This window comes from Dermacentor variabilis, chromosome 5 (assembly GCF_050947875.1).
Source record: "Dermacentor variabilis isolate Ectoservices chromosome 5, ASM5094787v1, whole genome shotgun sequence".
NCBI classification, from domain to species: Eukaryota; Metazoa; Arthropoda; class Arachnida; order Ixodida; family Ixodidae; genus Dermacentor; species Dermacentor variabilis.
Window position 1 is genome coordinate 9706645 of NC_134572.1, and position 21477 is coordinate 9728121.

Below are 21477 nucleotides of genomic sequence, written 5' to 3' on the forward strand. Positions count from 1 at the left end.
ACAGGAAACCACGAAAACACGTAGCTATTATCGCAGAAATACTTTAACACTTCGGAAAATATGTTTATCTGGTCGATGTTCCCGTGATTCAAACTAATATAATTTCTCACAGTTACGGCCGCACTTGTTGTCTACCTACTACTAATGCCGTCGCACAATTGCTATCGCGCTCACCTACCACCGTTTTCAGAATGCTTCCAATGAATGACTACATCCTCAGTGCATTTTGAAAAATTCTGATAAAAAGTGTTCTATGGCGTTTTCCGCGTTACCACTTCATGAGCAGACACTTTGGCCGGTAAGCTTTCCATTGCATTAAAAAAATAGGTGCCATAATAATTGGTTGCCAGACCTTTTCAGTATCCTTACGTGATTTCAATGCGAAAGAATCCTCTCTAATTGGTTACATCCATGATGCGTGACTTCATAAAATATCACGTGTCCTTCACAACTCTCTATACCTTAATACATCTTGCTCTAATTTGTACCAAACTTAATCCACCTTAATCCAATTCACCTTGTTCTAATTCGTATTATCCTTAATTCACCTTATACCGCGTTAATCAATGTTGCTCTAATTTGTACCAACCTTAATCATCCTTATTCTAATTTAGTCCACTTTAATCCTGTGCTGATATATGTACCAACCTTAGTCCACCTTAATCCATTTTAATCTATCTTAATCCACTTTTATACACCTTAATCCACTTTGACATGCCTTCGTTCACTTTCATCATAATCATCATCAGCCTGGTTACGCCCACTGCAGGGCAAAGGACTCTCCCATACTTCTCCAACTACCCCGGTCATGTACTAACTGTGGCCATGTTGTCCCTGGAAGCTTCTTAATCTCATCCGCCCAACTAACCTTCTGCAGCCCCCTGCTATGCTTCCCTTCCCTTGGAATCCAGTCCGTAACCCTTAATAACCACCGGTTACCTTACCTCCTCATTACATGTCCTGCCCATGCCCATTTCCTTTTCTTGAATCCAACTAAGATGTCATTAACTCGCATTTGTTCCCTCAGCTAATGTGCTCTTTTCTTATCCCTTAACATTACACCCATCATTCTTCTTTCCATAGCTCGCTGCGTCGCCCTCAATTTAAGTAGAACGCGTTTTTTTAATACTTTAGTTTTCTGCAGATTAATATTTAGACCCTACCTTCTGCTTTTCCTCTCCAGGTCAGTGAGCATGCATTGCAATCGGTCCCCTGAGTTACTAAACAAGGCAATATCATCAGCTAATCGCAAGTTACTAAGGTATTCTCCATCAACTATTATCCCTAATTCTTCCCCATCCAGGGCTCAGAATACCTCCTGTAAGCACGCTGTGAATAGTATTAGCGAGATCGTATCTTCCTGCCTGACGCCTTTCTTTAAAATGATTTTGTTGCTTTCTTTATGGAGGACTATGGTGGGCTGTGGAGCCGCTATAGATATCTTTCAGTATATTTACATAGGCTCGTCTACACCCTGATTCCGTAATGTCTCCATGAGTTCTGAGGTTTCGACTGAATCAAACGTTTTCTCGTAATCAATGAAAGCTATATATAAGGGTTGGTTATATTCCGCAAACTTCTGTATCACCTGATTGATAGTGTGAATATGGGCTATTGTTGAGTATTGTTAGGATCGTCCTGCAGGTGCGTCCGCTGCAGGTGCGTAGACCGATCCGGGGTGGTGGCGCCCTTCGGAGAACCAGCGAGGACAGCGCTAACCAACCGTGAACTTCCTTTGAAGAACTTGACTACGGCGGTGTTCATCCACCAATCGCCTCGTTCGGAGAACAGGAGAAAGGCAGCTCTGTAATGTAGAGGCGCCGGATGGGTTCGGACGTGACCACCTGACTACGAGGACGCAAGACAATGGATAACACGACGGCCGCGCTGCAAAGGTCATCTGCCTTCGGAGGGGGCACTGAAACTTGTGTGTGCCTGTGTGTGTAAACCGTCCCGCGGAGAGGCGGCTGGTCTACGGTGACGCCGAACGATGACGTCGAACAGAGTGCTTATAAGCAGCGATTGTCGGCTGCTAGAGTGTGCTCGTCGGCGTGCTCTGTGCTCGAAATGTACTCGTGAGCTGTGTGCTCGTTTGCTGTATGCTTCGTCTTGCGGGCTCCATTTGGGAGTCACGCTTGACTGTGTAAATGTATCCCATGTTCAAATGTAAATAATGTAAATAAATCCTGCTCGCCTAAGTCCCAACAAAGAGTCAAGGTCCTTCCTACAACGACGACTGCAAAATCTTACATCTGGTGGCAGCGGTTGGATCGTCCGACGAATCTAATAACTGGTGGTAGCGGTGGGATCGTCCGGCAACTCCTACATCTGGTTGACAGCGGTGGGATCGTCCGACGAATCTAATAGTATCCTTTAGGGAATCCTGCCTGGTCCTTTGGTTGACAGAAGTCTAAGGTGTTCCTGATTCTAATTGCGATCACCTTAGTAAATACTTTGTAGGCAACGGACAGTAAGCTGATAGGTCTATAATTTTTCAAGTCATTGGCGTCCCATTTTTTCTTATGGATTAGGATTATTTTAGCGTTCTTCCAAGATTCCGGTACGCTCGAGGTCATGAGGCATTGCGTATACAGGGTGGCCAGTTTTTCTAGAACAATCTACCCACCATCCTTCAACAAATCTGCTGTTACCTGATCCTCCCCCGCTGCCTTCCCCCTTTGCATAGCTCCCAAGGCGTTCTTTACTTCGTCCGGCGTTACTTGTGGGACTTCAAATTCCTCTAGACTATTCTCTTTTCCATTATCTGCGTGGGTGCCACTGGTACTGTATAAATATCTATAGAACTCGTCAGGCACTAGAACTATATCATCCATATTAGTAATGATATTGCCGGCTTTGTCTCTTAACGCATACATCTGATCCTTGCCTATTCCTAGTTTCTTCTTCACTGCTTTTAGGTTTAGGTTTCCTCCGTTCCTGAGAGCATGTTCAATTCTATCCAAAATATACTTCCTAATGTCAGCTCTCTTAAGCTTGTTGATTAACTTGGAAAGTTCTGCCAGTTCTATTCAAGCTGTAGGGCTAGAGGCTTTCATACATTGGCGTTTCTTGATCAGATCTTTCGTCTCCTGCGATAGTTTACTGGTATCCTGTCTAACGGAGTTACCACCGACGTCTATTGCACATTCCTTAATGATGCCCATAAAATTGTCGTTCATTGCTTCAACACTAAGGTCCTCTTCCTGAGTTAAAGCCGAACACCTGTTCTGTAGCTTGATCTGGAATTCCTCTATTCTCCCCCTCTTACCGCTAATTCATTCATCGGCTTCTTATGTACCAGTTTCTTCCGTTCCCTCCTCAAGTCTAGGCTAATTCGAGTTCTTACCATCCTGTGGTCACTGCAGCGCACCTTGCCGAGCACGTCCACATCTTGTATGATGTCAGGGTTAGCGCAGTGTATGAGGTCTATTTCATTGCTAGTCTCGCTATCCGGGCTCCTCCACGTCCACTTTTGGTTATCCCGCTTGCAGAAGAAGGTATTCATTATCCGCAAATTATTCCGTTCTTCAAACCCTACTAATAACTCTCCCCTGCTATCTCTAGAGCCTATGCCATATTCCCCCACTGATTTGTCTCCAGCCTGCTTCTTGCCTACCCTGGCATTGAAGTCGCCCATCAGTATAGTGTATTTTGTTTTGACTTTACCGATCGCCGATTCCACGTCTTCATAGAAGCTTTCGACTTCCTGGTCATCATGACTGGACGTAGGAGCGTAGACGAATACGACCTTCAATTTGCATCTCTTATTAGGTTTCACTACAAGACCTGCCACACTCTCGTTAATGCTATAGAATTCCTGTATGTTACCAGCTATATCCTTATTAATGAGGAATCCGACTCCGACTTCTCGTCTCTTCGCTAAGCCCCGGTAGCACAGGACGTGCCCGCTCTTTAGCATTGTATGTGCTTCTTTTGTCCTCCTAACCTAACTGCGCTCTATTATATTCCATTTACTACCCTCTAATTCTTCCAAACACACTGCTTGAGTCGCCTCACTAGATACCGTTCTAACGTTAAACGTTGCCAGGTTCAGATTCCAATGGCGGCCTGTCATCGTTCACTTTACCTGACATTAATTCACTTTTCTTCATGTTAAGTCCCCTTACTCTAACTTGTTCTACCTTTAATTCTGTATTACTACTGACGTCATAAATGACGCTGACCACGTCTGTGATGATGATGATCTCTGGTACCACTCGTTGCCTACAAGGCCGGCTTTCTGCCTCACGGGACATATAATGCTTTCACATTAATAATGCCGTGGTACCTCCAAATACCGGCTCGTAGCAGCCAGCCGGTAAGTGGGAATGTGCAAAAACCTTCACAAAACTTTGTGTTCTACCTTGATATTAAGGCAATGGCCAGTTTGGATGACGTGAAAAGGACGCAAGAAAATTGTGTAGAGTAAACGACGTTTTCTTGGCAAGGCACAGACTTCCACCGGTATTTTATGCTGCCCATTTCAGAGCTTGCACGTCGCTTGTAAAAAGGATTTTTCTGTACTGCATGAGAAATGGTACTAAGCTTCCTGTTTGCAAGAAAAAGCTACATTCATGTCACACATTGATGCCACCTTCTTTAATCTCTATGAAATGCAGTGAAAATATGGTACGACTGCAGCGTTCTGCCATGCGCCATTTTCAGTTTTTTTTTAACTGTTTGTTCTTTTAGCTGTTCTATTGCGAAAGGAATTAAAAGGACACTCCAGGCGCATTTCTGCCGTCGACGTCGGTTTCGCCGTGAGGTTCCGTTATAAAGTCCAAGGGTGATAAAATCGTCGCCGCGCGCTGTATGCTATATGTGCAAGTGAAAGCTTGCGAGGGTGCGCGAGCGAGGAAAGCCGGGCGTTAACGCGCCCTCTGCTGTTGAGCGCGAGACATGAGGGTGAGGCGAGGGAGGGAGGGGCGGAGAGGAATTCTTCATCGGCTGTTGCTGCTTCCGGCGCGGCCGCGCGGGTGCCGTATTTTGAAAGCGATCTGTGACGTGGCCTCAGCTTCAAACCGATCTACGATGTTTGTAGAGTGCGCGTAGTGCCGATAGCTTCGTATGCGCTGTGCTTTCGATGTTTCGTTGAAACGAGAGATGCACGAAAGTCAATTCGCTCGCTGCTGCTGCCGTGACTCCAGCGTTTTGACACCGAGTTTCCGCGGTCATCGAGCGAGATGCGTTCGTGTTCACCTGTGCCCGCGTGACACCGTGCTTGTTGAATCAATTTGTTCGCGAATGTTAACAAGTTTATGCGGCCGACAAAACCACTATCCTTACTTCGTATAGCTATCTACTAATTTGCTATCACAATCAGCGCTTCGCCGTTCGGGAGAAACTGCGTCTATCTTTTTTTTTATTCCGTCACATGCCGTCGAAATGACCGTGCCTAATACCCTGCCTCCGTCAAACTGCCTACTTGGTTTGTGACAGCCTCAGCCTGTTGCATTTGGTGAGGGCAGCTTCTGGTTAGTGCAGTTCAACAAAGGAAGCTATTGATGTCTATTTTGCTGACGTAATGACGTAACGTGCCGAGTATTATATATATATATATTTCACAATCAACTTTCTGTTGCTTGTTTAGCGCTTTCCGCAACTTCCTCTCTTGCGCTATCTCTAACCATCGCTCTTAAACAACTTGCCCGATTCCCTGCTGTTCTATAACTGAGAGCCGCAATGTCTGTGCTATATACTTACTTTCTTGTTCGTCATTTGGAGTCGCGATAGTTTTGACATCGGAAGCGCCTGCAGGAAGTTAAAGCAACAGATTAAAAGACAATAACTTTTGTGCAATAGTTTCTTTTTTGTGATTGTTGTTGTTTTCTCTCAATCTACCAGTAGGGTATGCCAATGAATTTGCGTGATCAGTCTTCTGTGGATGACACACATTCCCGATATGCCAATTTTGCAAGAACCATCAGCACAAAAAAAAAAACAATTTTGTGTGTCCAAAGCATCCAAATGAAATATGAGGATGTAAAAGCTTGTAACAGTCCTCATGATAAAAAAAAGTTAATCGCTAAAGTAACCTTCACCAAATATGAAGATGTGGTCGTCATGTTTAAGAGTTGTCCATAAAATAAATACTAAAGGCTAATTAAGGCATCTCTTTAAGATGCCTTCAGTACTTCACAGCGTGGACACGTAATATAAAGGTATCTATGCTTTTACTAAGCTCCGAAAGTGCCCGAAGAGTTAGGAACGTACTGACTATAAGAATGTCTCATAAAATGGTGGACGACACTTTCACGTTCAGTGCTAAGTCTGTTCGTGTCCACTTTCTTTGCGGTCTTGTTCAGACACCACACTGAAACCTTTGTTTGAAGCAGAAAAGCTGGAGTGGTTAGAGTTATACCGAAGACTTCCACTACAACGTCAGTCAATCAGAAATTATTGACGTGTTTTATAGGTAAATGCAGGTCTATAATCTGGCAATATTGTAACTCAGACGGCCTATAAGCTGGCAATATTGTTACGCGTTCACTGCGTTACCTTTTCCCTGTGGCCGTATTTAGAGCATGAAAGCAAGAAGTAAATGCAGCTGGCAAGTTTCTGCGCCGCTCGGCTGCAGAGTTCTGCACCGTGTGACGCCTACCCTGATCGCCGCCTTCTTTCTCTCCATCGTCATCGTCGGCGTCTGCTTCCAACGGGGCATTCTGAGGGCCCAGCTTCTGGGTGTAGCTGCGTTTCTGGCCTCCTGCGACAGCGAGCGAAATTGGCGCTCAGCATGGTGCGTCCGGTGGCGTCGACCTTGATGTTTCACGGCAAAATCACTAGAGGAAAGAAGCCCCTTGCGAGGTTTTCCTCTTGTGAAGAAGTCCCGCCGTGGTTGCTTAGTGGCTGTGGTGTTGGGCTGCTGGGCTCGACGTCGCGGGCTTGAATCCCGGCCTCGGCGGCCTCATTTCCATGGGGGCGTAATGCGAAAACACCCATGCACTTAGATTTATGTGCACGTCAAGAACCTCAGGTGGTCCAAATTTCCGGAGTCGCGTAATCAGAAAGTGGTTTTGGCACGTAAAACCCCATAATTTAATATTAAAACCTAATGCTGTTGTCCAATGCTGTTTCCATGTATAAATAAATATAATCACTTTCCAATGTGCAGGTGTATTGCGTTACACTTTTGCACATAGTACTCACCATGAGTATTTGGCCTGGTATACTAAACAGTATCTATTTCTAATAGTTACACAATATCCCAATGATGTAAATAGACGCTAAAAGCATTCATTGCCAAATAGAGAAATATTTCAAAAATCAACTTCAATAAGGGCTCTCACCAGAGGGAAGCACATTAAACAAATGTACGTGCTAGCTAAAATTCCAATGCGGGTAGCATGACGATGCACGTTGATGTTAGCGCGAGATTTCCCTCTAGTGTATCTTAGTGTGAAACTCAGTGGGCCCTAAAGGCATTGATTCGGATGTTACGCAAGCAGCAATCGATTGTATATCGCATACTTCGCTAGGCTATTTTTTCTCATTTGTGTCTCATTATGCCTGTTGCTTAATTTTCTTTTATTATTATTTCCGATACTTCTGACCAACTCGTAATGTATAATATGTGAAACGCAGTTAATCGTGTATACTAATGACATTTTTGCAGCTTTTGACCATTCCTCCGTCGTTGATTGTATATTCATTGATTTCACGAAAGGAATTGATACTGCATCTCATCCGCTTCTGCTTTTAAAACTTAGTTAACTGAACATAAATGATGCCCTAGTAAAATGAATGTTTTTTCCGTGATCGCACTCAATATGTGACAACAAATGATCATAACTCTGCTCTTTCATCAGTAATGTCACGTGTTACTCGTGAATCTGTACAAGAACCTCTCCTATTCCTAATCTATATTAATCATATTCCTGATCTCGTGACATCATCTATCACGCTGTTCGCTGACGAGTGTTATGTGCAGAGAAATTTCTAAACCATCTGATACTAATGTTCTTCAGAATGGCATTAGTAGCATTTCTGCATTAATATCGACATTTGGCTCATGAAACTTAATATATCCGAATGCAAGGCACAGTAAGTAACGCGAGTCCCTTCTAAAGCTAACCCGCGTCCATATGCTCTTAATGGCTCTCCCTTATCCTTTTTCTCTGTGTATAGATACCTTGGCGTACACATCAGCAGTGACCTTTCATGGTAAACGCACATTGAACACATATCAAACAATGGTAATCGCATGCTTGGTTTCCTACGCCGTAATTTTTTCCTTGCTCCGGTTGCGCTAAAATTACTTTTTGTATAAAGCGGTCGTTCGAACAAAGATGGAATATGCGTCTTCTGTAGGGGACCCAAACATAACATCATTAATTAATACTTCAGAATTTGTTCGGAATTGTTCAGCTCATTTTATTTTGACTAACTACTTTCGTATATCTAGTGTCATAATTATGAACAGAACCCTAGACCTTCCATATCTTTCCATGCGGCGTCAACTTTCTCGGCTCTTCACTTTCCACAAGATATGTTACGCAAACGATTCACTCAAACAAAGCCTCTTCACTGCTCCAAATTACGTGTCATCACGCATTCATCATCGATTCAAAGTAGGCATTCCAAGTTGCAGAACTAACCAGTATTTTTATTCTTTCCTCCCCAAGGCGAGATCAGACTGGAACCACCTGCCCGCTGTTAGGTATGGCCGGACGCCAAGGGCGATACGTCATCCCCCTACCTTCTACTTGGTCGGACGCCAAGGGCGATACGTCATCCCCCTACCCTCTACTTGGTCGGACGCCAAGGGCGATACGTCATCCCCCTACCCTCTACTTGGTCGGACGCCAAGGGCGATACGTCATCCCCCTACCCTCTACTTGGTCGGACACCACGGCGCCGAAGAGGTCATTCACCCGACCTTCTCCCCGGATTCGTCGAAAAGAGGATCGACTTCTCCTACCCGTGCTCGGTAATGCAGGAGGAGGAGCCCTCTTTCTGTGCCTGTCACGGGTCATCGACGGAAGCAAGGTCCCGCCCACACTTGTAGAGAGCCTATTTAATGGGCTCCGATAGATACTTCAGACTATATACTTCATGCTCTTCTTATTTTCTTTCAACTACCTTTGAATAAACAGTGCAAGTTTCGCACTAGCAAATAGTCTCGCCCTTGCTCGGTCGCCATGGTCTACCGGTTGCCTGCAGCCCGCCGAAAAGGCCACGCTACCCAATAAGTAATGTCGGTCGAGCTTCGATAGGCAGGCGCCGCTACTTCTCGGCAGCAGTACGGTACGCTACCCTGGAGTACGCAACAAACTGGTTGCGAGCGGTGGGATCGCCTCCAAACGCAACACCGCCTGCATCGTCTCAATTTATGAAATCTGCGCTTCTTCATCACCATATTAAAGCTCTCCTTATTTTATTGATTTGTATAAATATTTACCACTCCTATCTCCAACGCATCAACTGCCCTGATACTAAACGAGTAAATTAAAAAATATATAAACAATACGTGAAAACGTACTAAAATTGCAAAGTAGATATCTCAGTACAATATAGCTGTGGCGAGGGTACGTGAAACAAGACAATAATCCAAATGTTCATTCTGTCTGCACAGTACGGCAAGAAACAGCGTTTATAAACCATAAACAGCATTGAAATCTCATTGCTCAATGGGATTCGCCAGGCATACGTGTTAGGTCGCGCTTGAGATAGGGTCAAATGCATGTCGCATTTAGTACGCAATGTAAGAGTGTCTGCGAAAAGCAGGGGAAAAAGTCTACTGCGTGTGCCACCTCAGCTGGCTCCATAAAGTACAGTTGGCTTCAACTGCACCTCTCAAATTCTTTGGGAAGAAGGCAGAATTACTCCCCGCAGCCTTCGGAGGTTTCGAGTGTGAAGCTTTACAGCTCGTCTTCGTTCAGTTTGGCAAAGCAGTTTAGCAAAGGTCTTGCACCTACCATATTTGTTGCCCCTTACAAGCAGCGCACCGGCAGAGTGCCTTGCCATCATAAACGTATTAGAAAATGTATTCTTGGCTTTTATTTTGTGTATTCGTTTCATTGTAGCTTATTTTGTTGTTGTCGTTATTGTTTAGTTTTTTTTTTTGTAAGGAAGTTTCATTATGACAGATGGTAATTTTTTAAGCGAAAGAGATAAGCAAGAACCCTGAAATTTTACCTTCTCTTCCCCGTAAAGATCTGTAGCAACCCAAAAATTTTTTCTTTTTATTATCGTCATCGGTGCATAGCTGAGGCCTTTTCTGTAGCAGTTCCTTTTCACACATGACCGGTTGCTAACTCGCGTATCCACTTACCGCACTACTCAATATTGCGGGTAAAATAATTTCTTCTAAAATAATTAGCGGGTGGAGACCCGAAGCAAACATCCTCTATTAACTCCATATTCTACTATAGTCGTGCGTCGTATGAATACTCCCGCAAGCCGGACCATCCTCGTAACAGCTGTTAGGACACCATACAGCCCTTCGTATGGAAAGAATTTGTCAGCTTTAGCTAGCCCCGTTTGTTGACTCTTGTTGGGTGCAATAAAGAAAGTGAACTACAAGCAAAACTACGGCAACTGACCTTTCTTGACCTTGGTTTTCTTCTTCTTGGCGGACCCCGCTGGAACAGACCTCTTCTTTTTCGAAGCTGCAAAGGCGGATCATGCAAAACGTATGTCGCTTCCACTCCTGGCGCTTATCTACCCAAGGCTGGAAAGCTACTGATTTTGTATTCGTCGTTTAATGTTACCTAAGTACAAGCATGACACACTAAGCGTGTATCGCAATTTTTAAATTAAGACACTCGCTGTGAAAAGTGTGAGATCTACAATAAAGCATAGAAGTTGTGAAAGGATACTGGATATCAGATGATTGTACATGAAGCAAACTTAAAAAGAAAAAGAAAAGAACGGAATAAAGCATACGGCAGCGTTAGTTTACCTAAGTCACTGCAAGCAGATATATTGTTGGGCTAAAGACACTTTCCTTTTTTTTACATGCTAAGACTCCAATCGTACATTTCCTTTCTATTTCCTCAACGAGGCTGAACTTACGGTTAGAACTTGGCGTCTTTGCCTTCTTAGTACTCATAAGTTCAGCGCCTAAAGGGAGGAAGTGTTCAGAGAAATTATACAATGATAAAAAACGAAAAAGAAGACTGCTCCTCACTTGTACCGCGCATAAGTTATGCCTTGGTGAATGCGCGGATAGGATAAAATCAATCGCAGAATATACTGCATATTTTACTCAGTCCCAAAGCGCTCACTACATTTCCAGTGTGTACACACTAAGGTAAACAACATTTTGCGTTGTGTTGATTTATTCTCCTTCTATCTGTTGCAAGGCGAGAGAATAAGTTACTTACCTTTCTGAGTATAAAAAATGCATACCTGGATGTTGTGCTAACTAGCTTAACGGAACAAAATCGAACCCGTTACTAACATAGGTAAGACTTACAAACGTTTTCAGCTTTTTTTAATAGATGTGTTTGTAGAAACGGTGCATGTAGGCTTACACTGACTAATCTGTCGTGAGAGTAGTATTAGTTATTTTTACGTATTTACTCGCATCCAACAAGTGTCAGGGCTCGCACTAGATCACAGGTAAAACGATTTCACAAAGCCATATTCATACGATACTCTCCTTATAATTTCTGACAGTGATATTTGTCTTAAAGATTCAATAATGTCAATATTTCGTACCTGCGACGGTAACTGGAGCATCTTCTTCCGCTGAAATCGATAAAAGAGGACGTGAAAATGGCATTACCAATTTTAGATGGCACAAAATGCTGTGTTCTCGGACCGTCTGCTTTTTTTTTTCTTCTTCTAGTGCGGATATCGGTAGGTTAGCTCGTTTCCTATTTGCGCTGCATCATCTTACGCAAATGAATTTGTGTCTGCAGGAAGTAAAAAAGACGGAATGTTCAGTCGGTTTGATAAAGCAATAAAGTGGTCAAGTGAATAAGTTTAGTATTGTGAAAATGTTCGAAAAACTGTTGCTGAGTGCTCCCTGCAAAACGAGCCAGAAATCATGCCAACGATGAGAAGGCTTGAAAACAGCAAACGAAGGTTCATAAGAACAAAATAAAATAAAACCGCAATGTACAGGTGCCTGCACAATCGCACAGTCATCTGCTGTAAGTAACATTTACACTGAAAAGGTAAAAATTTGCTGTCATGACGTTGGATTAGAAGAAAAACTATACAGTACCGACAGACCCTTGTGCATTAAATTAGCATCACTTCGCTTATTTGGTGAATTTTTTATGGGATTTAACGTGCCAAAACTATGATCTGATTATGAGGCACGCCGTAGTGGTGACTTCGGAATAATTTGGACCACATGGGATTCTTTAACGTGCACCTAAATCTAAGTACACGGGTGTCTTCGCATTTCGCCCCTATGGAAATGCGGCCGCCGTAGCCGGGATTCGATCGCACGACATTTTGCGTAACAGCCCAACGCCATAGCCACCAAACAACCACGGCGGGTGCTTATATAGCGCATGATAATCCTTAAATTGTCCCTTAATAACTCGTCTAATGTAACCATAAATTGTTATTTCGGAAAGAGAGCGGCTTAGCAATGTGAATGAACTAATTGCTGATTTTTACAGTGAAGTAACTTTGTATATAGCTTCAAGCCCATGAAATCAAGTTTTTAGAACGACGTAACCTCATAGACTACAAGGAACTACGAATAAATCGTCAAACGAACCACCAGAATCTAAAGCTCGGCTAGTCGTCATGATGGTGATCATCTGACCACTCGTTGTTCCCTGCATTCTGTCGCGTTACATAATTTTGCTATCTCTACAATTTCTACCTGTAACTACTTTTTTCTATTCCGCTTCAGCTTCCTAACTTCTTTCTGTGCTACTGCGATCCAAGCGGGCAGCCTCATTACCTTAAAGTGTCAGTTAAAGTCGCGATAATGAGTAGGCACTGTGCGACGCCAGGCGCGATAAGAGCTTCTATGGTGTGACGGAAAAGGCCTAACTTAGAGCCATGCACGTTTTCTTCTTACTTGGGTGATTGCTTGGCGAGTGTTCACCTAGACTGCTGGCTTAGCAGTTACAGCTAGCGCGGCATGAGTAACTCCTGCTGCACTCCATTGGCGTGGTGATACCGTTTGCCATCGCTTAACGCTTCCCAGTTTCTGCCTGTACTTGTAAGCCCTATTCTGTTTTGTTGCTGCATGACAGCAAAAGTCCCAATTCACCATCCGCCCGCTGGCGGCAGCGACTGATTACCGACGCCACGAGCTTTACGATTTCGGGTTTCGCGGTCACACCAATATCGGCCCTCCCTTTTCTGAGATGGACGACGTGAAACCTCTGGGCGATCAATACCTATCAATGCCTATGACAGGCGATCAATGCCTGTCAGCGCATACACGCTGCGTCGGTGAGGGAGAGATACAAGTTTGAAGGATATGAACATGCTACTCCAGCTTCACACACACGGACGGACGGACGGATGGCTTTATAAAGCCCCGTTCAGGCTCGTGGCCAGCAAAAACGTCAGCAGCGCCTTCGTGGCGCGCAACGTGGTGCTTCGCCATGGGCCGAGAATGTGCAGACCGAGTTTCTCGTGTAGCAAAATGCGATGCGCATTCAGCAAATTGCAGAAATCTGAAAGCATATACAAATAGAGCAAAGACCATTGTCAAGTGCATTCTGCGTTTCTGTAGCATGGTGCGCCTCTCCAATAGGCATCTTCTGCGTACATCCACCACAAATAATCAACGTTGTATGGGCTACAAATTAGAGTCAGCAAACGAAGCAGTTAATTTCCGACCTGGCTGCATTTCAAGGACGATTCTTCATTAGCGTCTGCTGACGGCCGCCGTAGCCTTGTGATGGTTCATTTTAAGAGGAAGAACAAATCGCGAGCAGGTGTTTGCTGCTTCCAACGATGTGACCTCAGTTACGGGCAGGCTGACGATTTCTGTAGATTTCACAGCGCTGTACGGATTCGGTGCAGCATCGCAGGACGGCGGCCTAACGAGAACGTGTCCAAAGCAGCACCCATTGTTGGCTAAATGGCTTAGCCTGCTGGTACACTACATGATACGACGCACACCTTTGTTATTCTTTATTTATTTATTTTTTCGCAAGAGAGCACTTATCGGGACCGTGTTTGGCCTTACGCGAGGCGACTGCTAGTGCTCGTAAACACATATCTGGATTTGATTTGCCTGCAGGCAACAGAGGCTGCAGATTTCCGTCACGCGGCCGCCAAGTCCTACCTGCTTTCGCGTGCACACGCTCAGGTTGGGAGATTGTTCGTACAGTTCCAGCTATGGCGGTGCAACAGAACGCCGCCCAGAGCGACAGGTTGAGGGATGTTCTATTTTTATTTTTCTAAGAAAAAGATCAGAAAAAATATTACAAAGATAATCCCCTGCCTTGCCAAATTAGACTTTACTTCACCCTCTGTTCCCACTGCTCGGCAAGTTCGTCCGTTATTGCATTGTAATAGCCGAAGCGGCCTAATGAAGTCTGTCACGCGATGCCTTCCCCAAACGTATTGGTAATTTAAGTTAAACTGGCGATCAGGTCAGCGAAGACTAAAGGGATTTTGCCTAGGCGCAGCTTCCTCGCTTTCCATCTAAATAGCTCCAATCTGCTTCGATTACAGTAGTCGCCTAGGGAAAGCGAACCTACCACTGGCTGTATAATGTCACCGCGTTTCTCCAGTTACACTGCTCTTTGCGGCTGCATTAGCTTCGCCGCGAGGCAGCCATAGTAGAGTGACAGCAAGAGGATTAGTGGGCTGCACTTAACTCTCCCTGCTGTCCATCGGTTAGACGCGGACGACGTTAAGTAATGGCGCTATCATGTTGTGAGCACTGAGTGCTGTGTAATCAAATTCAAATTTATTCCAAACAATACAAATTTTTGCGTATAAAGGAGGAGGTTTCAAGTTTGAATAATCATGGGTGGCACCTCCTATGCTAGTAAAGTGAGTGACTTTCAGGTGATAAAACAATGCTAAGAAAACAGAAGCCAGATTACAAGAACTGAATAAATAGAAGCATCAAAACATGACAGTTTAATTAAGCAAGACAAGAAAAAGTCGTCAGGTTAGACCTGAGAACCTACGATTCTAAAATTTCTTGAAATGTTTATTTCCAAGAAAGCTACAAATTTAATATGCGAGTTCAATAGCAGCGCGCAGGTCTCGATTAGATGCACAGCACTTATTCTTCAGCGACGTCTTCCCGTGGTACTGATGAAAAAAATTTTAGGATAGCCGATTTCTTAAATCTTTTTTTCCTCCATGACCTCCCCCCTCCCGCTCCTTTACTGTAATGCCTACAGGCGCTGTGCGAACTACGATAAATAAATAAAAAAAAGTAATTTACCTCGGACTCTAGCAGATGGGTTGGTGGCAGGTTTAGATGCTACGAGATGGTTAGCCTTGGCATCAGGACCTGCAAAAAAAGAAGTTTGGTTAGCCACGTTTTGAAACACAGGTGTAAGTCTCGTGAATGTTATGGCTACAACGTGTATGTGCGTACTTGCAAGCTGTGCCTCTGCAAAAAAAAAAAAAAAATCAAGCTAGAAGCAACCCGCCGCGGCGGCCGCATTTTGATGGGGGCGAAATGCAAAAACGCCCGTGTCCCGTACATCGGGGGCACGTTAAAGATCCACTGGTGGTCAGCATTGATCCGCAGTCGACCACTATGGCATGCCTCCTAATCAAATCGCGCTCTTGTCACGTAAGAACCGAAAATTCAAACTAAAAGCAACCCTCACATGCCTAAGCGACAGGTATAGAGCATTGCAAGTAATTTTTTCCCTGGGGGGGAGGAGGAGCGGATACAGTGAAATTGACGCATTGCTTCGAACAGTATTTCCCGGTCGTATGTTCTGATCCGGGCACAGCGTGCGCAGAGCAAACACAATCTGTGCGGTTGTGCTGCGTAATAGAGCGACGAGTTCGAAACTAGTGTACGTACGCAATCCCGCAAAAACCTTTATAGGGAGGGGCGCTGTGAGATGTTAACCCCAGTTTATTTCCGGAAATTTTCACATCGCGCTACCATTGCCACGAAAATATCCTACGTTGACAATGACTATGTTCTAAAGTGCGCGTTAAATCTGATGCATGATGCGAAAGAGCGATAGTATTATAGGCATTATATCATACGTGGCCAGTAGTAGTCAGCGTTACTTGGTTGGCCGCAAGTATACCAGAAACTTCATCGTTAATCTAGCCCTGTTCTGCGTTCCTGTCGGGTTACTGTGCCTATGTATAAGACAATAAAAACAGCAGTAACCAAAAGACGCAACCAACGTATAAAGGTAAATGGTGTGCAGCTATCAACAAATCGCTGGTTCACTTCGAGCTGTTCCACACTTACGACGCTGAGATCGTCGTGGCGTCGGCGGCAAAACCTCAAACAGAACACATCCCCAAAGCACGCGTGCATGCGCACACGTGTCGACAAGGCGAGTTGTAGCGCAATAACGCCAATGACGCAAGAAGTAACAGTGTACGCGCTTGACATGGCAAACCAGCGAGCACGGGCGGCCATGTACTGACGTACACACGCATGCGCTCATACAAACTGATCGGCACAACCACACCCATACATGCAGACACTCAAGCACGCGCACTAAGTACAGGAGCCAAGGCCGCCTCGAGATTCACCCTTGTAGAAGATGTAGCCGGCCATTCCCAGCACTGCGATGATCATGACCACTCCGACGAACATGAAGACCCCCTTGACTGTGGGAACGGGAAGCCATTGCTTCTCCTTACTGCCGCAGAGAGCAAGAGGAGGAAGTAAACAAAAGAAGGTCAGAAGCGATGCTCAGTCGTTCGTCACGTCTGCCTATGTACACGCACCACGGGCTCGAGTGGTGATTTCAAGAAGCCTTAATGTTTCAAGAATAGAAAAAAAAGCTGCCGCTGCTACTTTTTTTTTATTTCTTTTCTCAGGCACATTAATAACAGTGGTGCAATATTGGAAGCGTAGAATAGCAATATTTAGCCATTTCAATTAAATATTTTAATGCTCAGGCCGACGATAGAAATGCGCAAGGTCAGCTTTTGCGGACGATGAGAGTTGGAATGAACCTCATGGAGAACGTTCGAAGCGGATATTTCGAAGTGCTTCTGGGCTGCTCGTCGCTACAGTAACTGGCCATGCCTTGACAACTGACTGGCTTCAACTTCAAATTATGAACAGGACAGCAAGGGCTCAAACATGACGTCACTGTTTAGAGTTGTTGCAGAAAGCCAGGCCCTTCGCTACAGGACGCCTATTTTTAAGCGAAATTCGGCATCCACAGCCCTACGTATCCAGTCTTCATACTTCAGGTCAATATTGCGTGATATTTGGGATGAATAGGTGTTGCTTACATTTCCGGTGATCCGCTTACTGCCACAGAGAACATGAAAAAGAAGAGAGTCATCAAGATGGAGCGGAATAATATACTCGCAAATATGCGCTAGCTTTAAAATATTCGAAGGACTGAAACAACTTTGCTCACGGTCGAAAGCTTCAACTTTGGATGGCTGTATTGTCAGACTATACGGCTTAGAAAAGCTGCTTAGATGAAACTTCCACCCCAGCACCCACAACAGTGCTCGTAAATTTCCTAGTCCTCACTGCATACACATGTCTCGTGGTCGTGTGTTGCTTCGGATGATTAAAAGCCACAACACCATGTCTGAATGCATCATTTTCCTATTATCTTGAGGATAGACAACACATAGGCGCTGCCTGCGTCGCTGCTGGACAAAGAACGCAGATTTCCTCGGTACTGAAGCGCTGCCACGGCCTGCAACTGTTACAACTAAACACAGCCCGTGCTATGTTACGTCGTGACAGTGACAGACAACGCTACCGTTCTATTCACTGCGACGCTTTCTTTCTCCATCCCTCATTCGCGACAAAGGACGCGCGACTGCAGCTTCTAGACGAATGAACATATAAGTTGTTTTCAGCATTTGTTGCTGCAAGCTGCATGCAGAGAACAGAACTGCTTTCAGTTTATTTAGCCTACCATGGTTAACAAAGTCAAGTATGCAAGCTGCACAACGTGCAACGGCGAAGACAGAAACGTCGTTATTTTCATCTTTTGAAGGCAAGGGTGCGGTTAACATGCGGAAATAGCAAATATAAAATCTTGTCCTGGGATTTTGCAACGTGGCTACTACATATGTCTATACGGTATCTACGCTTGAGTTTTGACTGAACGTGTGGTCTGCAGAACTGCATTCGTAGAACACTCTCCGAACCACAGTGTGCGCCCTCGTTTTCTTAAGCTGCACGCAAGGTTTCTGTCCTCTGCAGTTGCAAGGCTCCGTAATCCTTACGACGCCAAAGCTAGACAAGCCAAGATTAGTCTCTTTTAATCCGTCTTGTAGCGCTGCCTCGCGCCTGTGCTGGTTTTCTTGTTTCGCTCATACCGCGTTGTATGCGAGAGACGTGCCTTAAGCCCAGCGACGCGCATGTTAGACGCTTGATCCGATCATCTTAGCGCAAAGCATTAAGCGCTTCGATATATTACGCTGGAAACTATCCAATATGTGAAGCATTATTACGTCTGATTACACAAAAAAGGCAAAGAAAACGTTCCTTTGAACGTGTTACTGACACACGCGTGATTAACTCTGATTTATGTCCGGAGATCAGACCTCCAACTATTTTCTCAACTGGATTCACATGTTAAAGATCTTGTTTTGCTTTAACTCTTGCAACATCCTGTACATTCGTCGCAAAAATTCACGTATCCTAATAATTTTTTTCTTAACACTTTATGTAACATTGTGCTAATGACGGCTTTTACGCAGTTCTTACATCAATGAACATGAATTGCTACGAAATTAAGACACTCATCTACGCTCCAAAATTATCCGGGCACTCAAAGGTGGCTGCCACTTTCATTTCCTCCGAAACATTGCAAGCGCTGCATACAGCTTAATACAACTGCACCTTGCAGATGAACATGGCTATGACGCCGCCGTAATGAGAATAACTTAAACAGCTTGCGGTTTATATATATATATATATATATATATATATATATATATATATATATATATATAATATTAGTACAGTGAAGTAGACGCGCGTATGATGTGATTTATTCACGTTTCGGCCGGGGTCCGGCCTTCATCAACATAAGAAACCACTTATGAAACTTCCCCTGGTAAAGACGCGCAGGCATTCAAAAAATTAAAATGTGCGCATTTCCTGCCGCGATGACTCCGCTTCTGATTTTGATGAAGGCCGGACCTCGGCCGAAATGTCAATAAAGCGCTTAATACGCGCCTCTACTTCACTATATATATTTGCCCGGATCCAGAAACGTTGCTTGCTGGTATATATATATATATATATATATATATATATATATATATATATATATATATATATATATATATATATATATATATATATATATATATATATATTCTGTGATTGTGGGTGCCAAAACCCCAATATGATTGAGGCATGCTGTAACGAAATACCCTCTTCATTACAGGATCATTCACAACCTTCCAGTTGCTTTGGCGCATTAACCTCCCATCACCCAAGTAAAATGAAGCAAATTGACAGACCGATGAGCTCCACAACGTACGACAGTGTGGAAAGCTTAGCACTGTCAACTAACTCAATATGATTCGACTGCTAGACCTTCTCGATGCTGCTGCTATCACTGCTGGGGTGCACGATCGCCTGGTCATGCATGTTAAAAGCCTTGCTTACTTGTCGATTCGTAGGAGCTGCCCTCCGGCTCATCCATGTTGGTGGAACGTGTCGGTATTCCAGAAGTCACGCAAGCATTCTCACGCAGACATGATGATGATGATAATGTCCTTGATGGCGCGCACCCACTACGGGCAAAATCCATGTGCTAGGCGTTAGGAGACAACTCAAAAAATTAAAATGTCGCTAATTAAAAAAATTCATGAGCCATGCATTCCACTCTGTGAAGGTGGATTACCAGCGAAGGTGTCGAGCGCGTGGCATAGAGGTGACACAGAATTTTGAAAAAAAGTACGAACACATTTATTAATCCGTAAACATTCTTTCGCGAGCTCCCCAGCCTTGTCACGCGAAAAGTGTACCTGCAAGAAATGCGTCGTTTACAAATACACCTAATTGTTATGGTACTGTAAATGTAGATGATTGGTAGCTTTTAAGCCATAAGGAACAATTTAACGCAGAAAGAAATTTAAAAGAGACTACTCATAGAGATACATAGAGCTCCTTAGAAAATACATAGGAAAGCTCGTAGTAGGGGTGGGCCAACTGAAATTTGGGGTAGGTGAGCCTGAAATTTGGGGTTTGATCAACTTGAAAGTTATGGGTGGGCCAGCTTGAAACGTGGGGTGGGCCAACTTAAATTAGGGGATGGGGCAAATTAAATTAGAGGGTGGGACAACTTAAAATTTAGTGGTGAGCCAACTTGAACGTGGGCCAACGGAAATTTAGGGGTAGGCGAAGTTAAGTTAGGGGGTTGGCCAACTTGAGATTTTAGGGTTGCCCAACCAAAATATGAGAGTAAGCCAACTTAAATCTGGGGGTAGGCCAACTTTAATTCTGAGCCTGGGCTAAGCTCAATTCGGGGATGGGCTAACTTGAAATTTGGGGGTGGGACAACTTAACTTTGGCGGTGGGACAAGTTGAATTTCGGGGTGGGCGAACTTCCGTTTTGGGCTGGGCCTATATGAAATTTGGGTGTGGGCCAACTTTACATTTTGAGGTGGCCCAGCGTGCCATTGAACGCTGTTGAGGGTCCGTCGAGTTATGAATCCCTCGTGGTCAAGCGAGTGCGTTGAGACGCTTGGCACGTTTTTCATTGAGCCTTGGCAAGGCGCAGTCAGAACGCAGGCGAGAGCTTGCGTGGACAAGGAACGCGCCCAGAACACTGGCCTGCGAGAGTGACAGCGAGGCTGACACTCTCCCCGCGGCGGTGCACTCTACCCTTGCGCAACGCCTCACGTGTTACTGCGGCAGCTGGCGTTCCCTTTCGACCGCTCCGCTCCGTCGGGCCGTGCTCGCGCTCGGCGATCCGGCTCAATTGGTATCATTGCATTGAAGAGGCCGGATGCGGCGAGAAAATCGGACTGCACGCTCTACTGTAGTCGCGGACAACTTTCTGTGGCAATGAAGGGAAAGCTACGGGCGCGTGGCTGCTGCACATGTGTTGCGGCGCCAAGTTGTCCGCCAGCGTTTGACAGTGCTTCTGGTCGCTCGGAACAGACCTGAATCGACACAGATTCACGTGCGACGGTTTCGCATTTGCCCAGGCGCTGAAGGTAAAAGTCGAAAAAACAACTTGGAGGACGCCTAAACTTCGCCTTCGAGAGTGGAACGCGATAGCATTATCGCACCTCGTTCGCACCGCCCACTCATTCACTCGGCATGCTCTTGAGTCACACAAAGACGAAACGTGCGCCTGAGCAAGCGGAACGAACCAAAAAACTCGGTGTCTCGGAGGGAGAAACGATCTACGCGAACCAAACGTCGTGATCGGCACGGACAGC

The 21477-nt window shown here is 44.8% G+C and overlaps 1 protein-coding gene and 1 long non-coding RNA gene across 5 annotated transcripts in view; one reads left to right on the forward strand and one right to left on the reverse strand.

Moving 5' to 3' along the window:
- The window catches only part of LOC142581790 (uncharacterized), a 31091-nt gene extending 22350 nt beyond the window's left edge, over nt 1-8741 (forward strand). The window contains exon 3 of the long non-coding RNA XR_012828293.1: nt 8622-8741. This is a non-coding gene — a long non-coding RNA (uncharacterized LOC142581790). The remainder of the gene's footprint in view (nt 1-8621) is intronic.
- LOC142581789 (uncharacterized) overlaps nt 1-19845 on the reverse strand; it is a 33213-nt gene extending 13368 nt beyond the window's left edge. Inside the window, exons 1-9 of one of the 4 annotated variants that reach the window (XM_075691241.1) lie at nt 19694-19845; nt 17338-17356; nt 16624-16733; nt 15332-15400; nt 11662-11691; nt 11014-11061; nt 10542-10607; nt 6602-6703; nt 5704-5751 (exon numbers count right to left, since the gene is read on the reverse strand). In XM_075691241.1, the coding sequence (XP_075547356.1) occupies nt 5704-5751; nt 6602-6703; nt 10542-10607; nt 11014-11061; nt 11662-11691; nt 15332-15400; nt 16624-16733; nt 17338-17356; nt 19694-19838 (637 nt within the window). In that variant the 5' untranslated portion in view covers nt 19839-19845. The remainder of the gene's footprint in view (nt 1-5703; nt 5752-6601; nt 6704-10541; nt 10608-11013; nt 11062-11661; nt 11692-15331; nt 15401-16623; nt 16734-17337; nt 17357-19693) is intronic. The other 3 variants (XM_075691242.1, XM_075691243.1, XM_075691244.1) reach the window with 3 other exon arrangements.
- Nucleotides 19846-21477: the final 1632 nt, after the last annotated feature.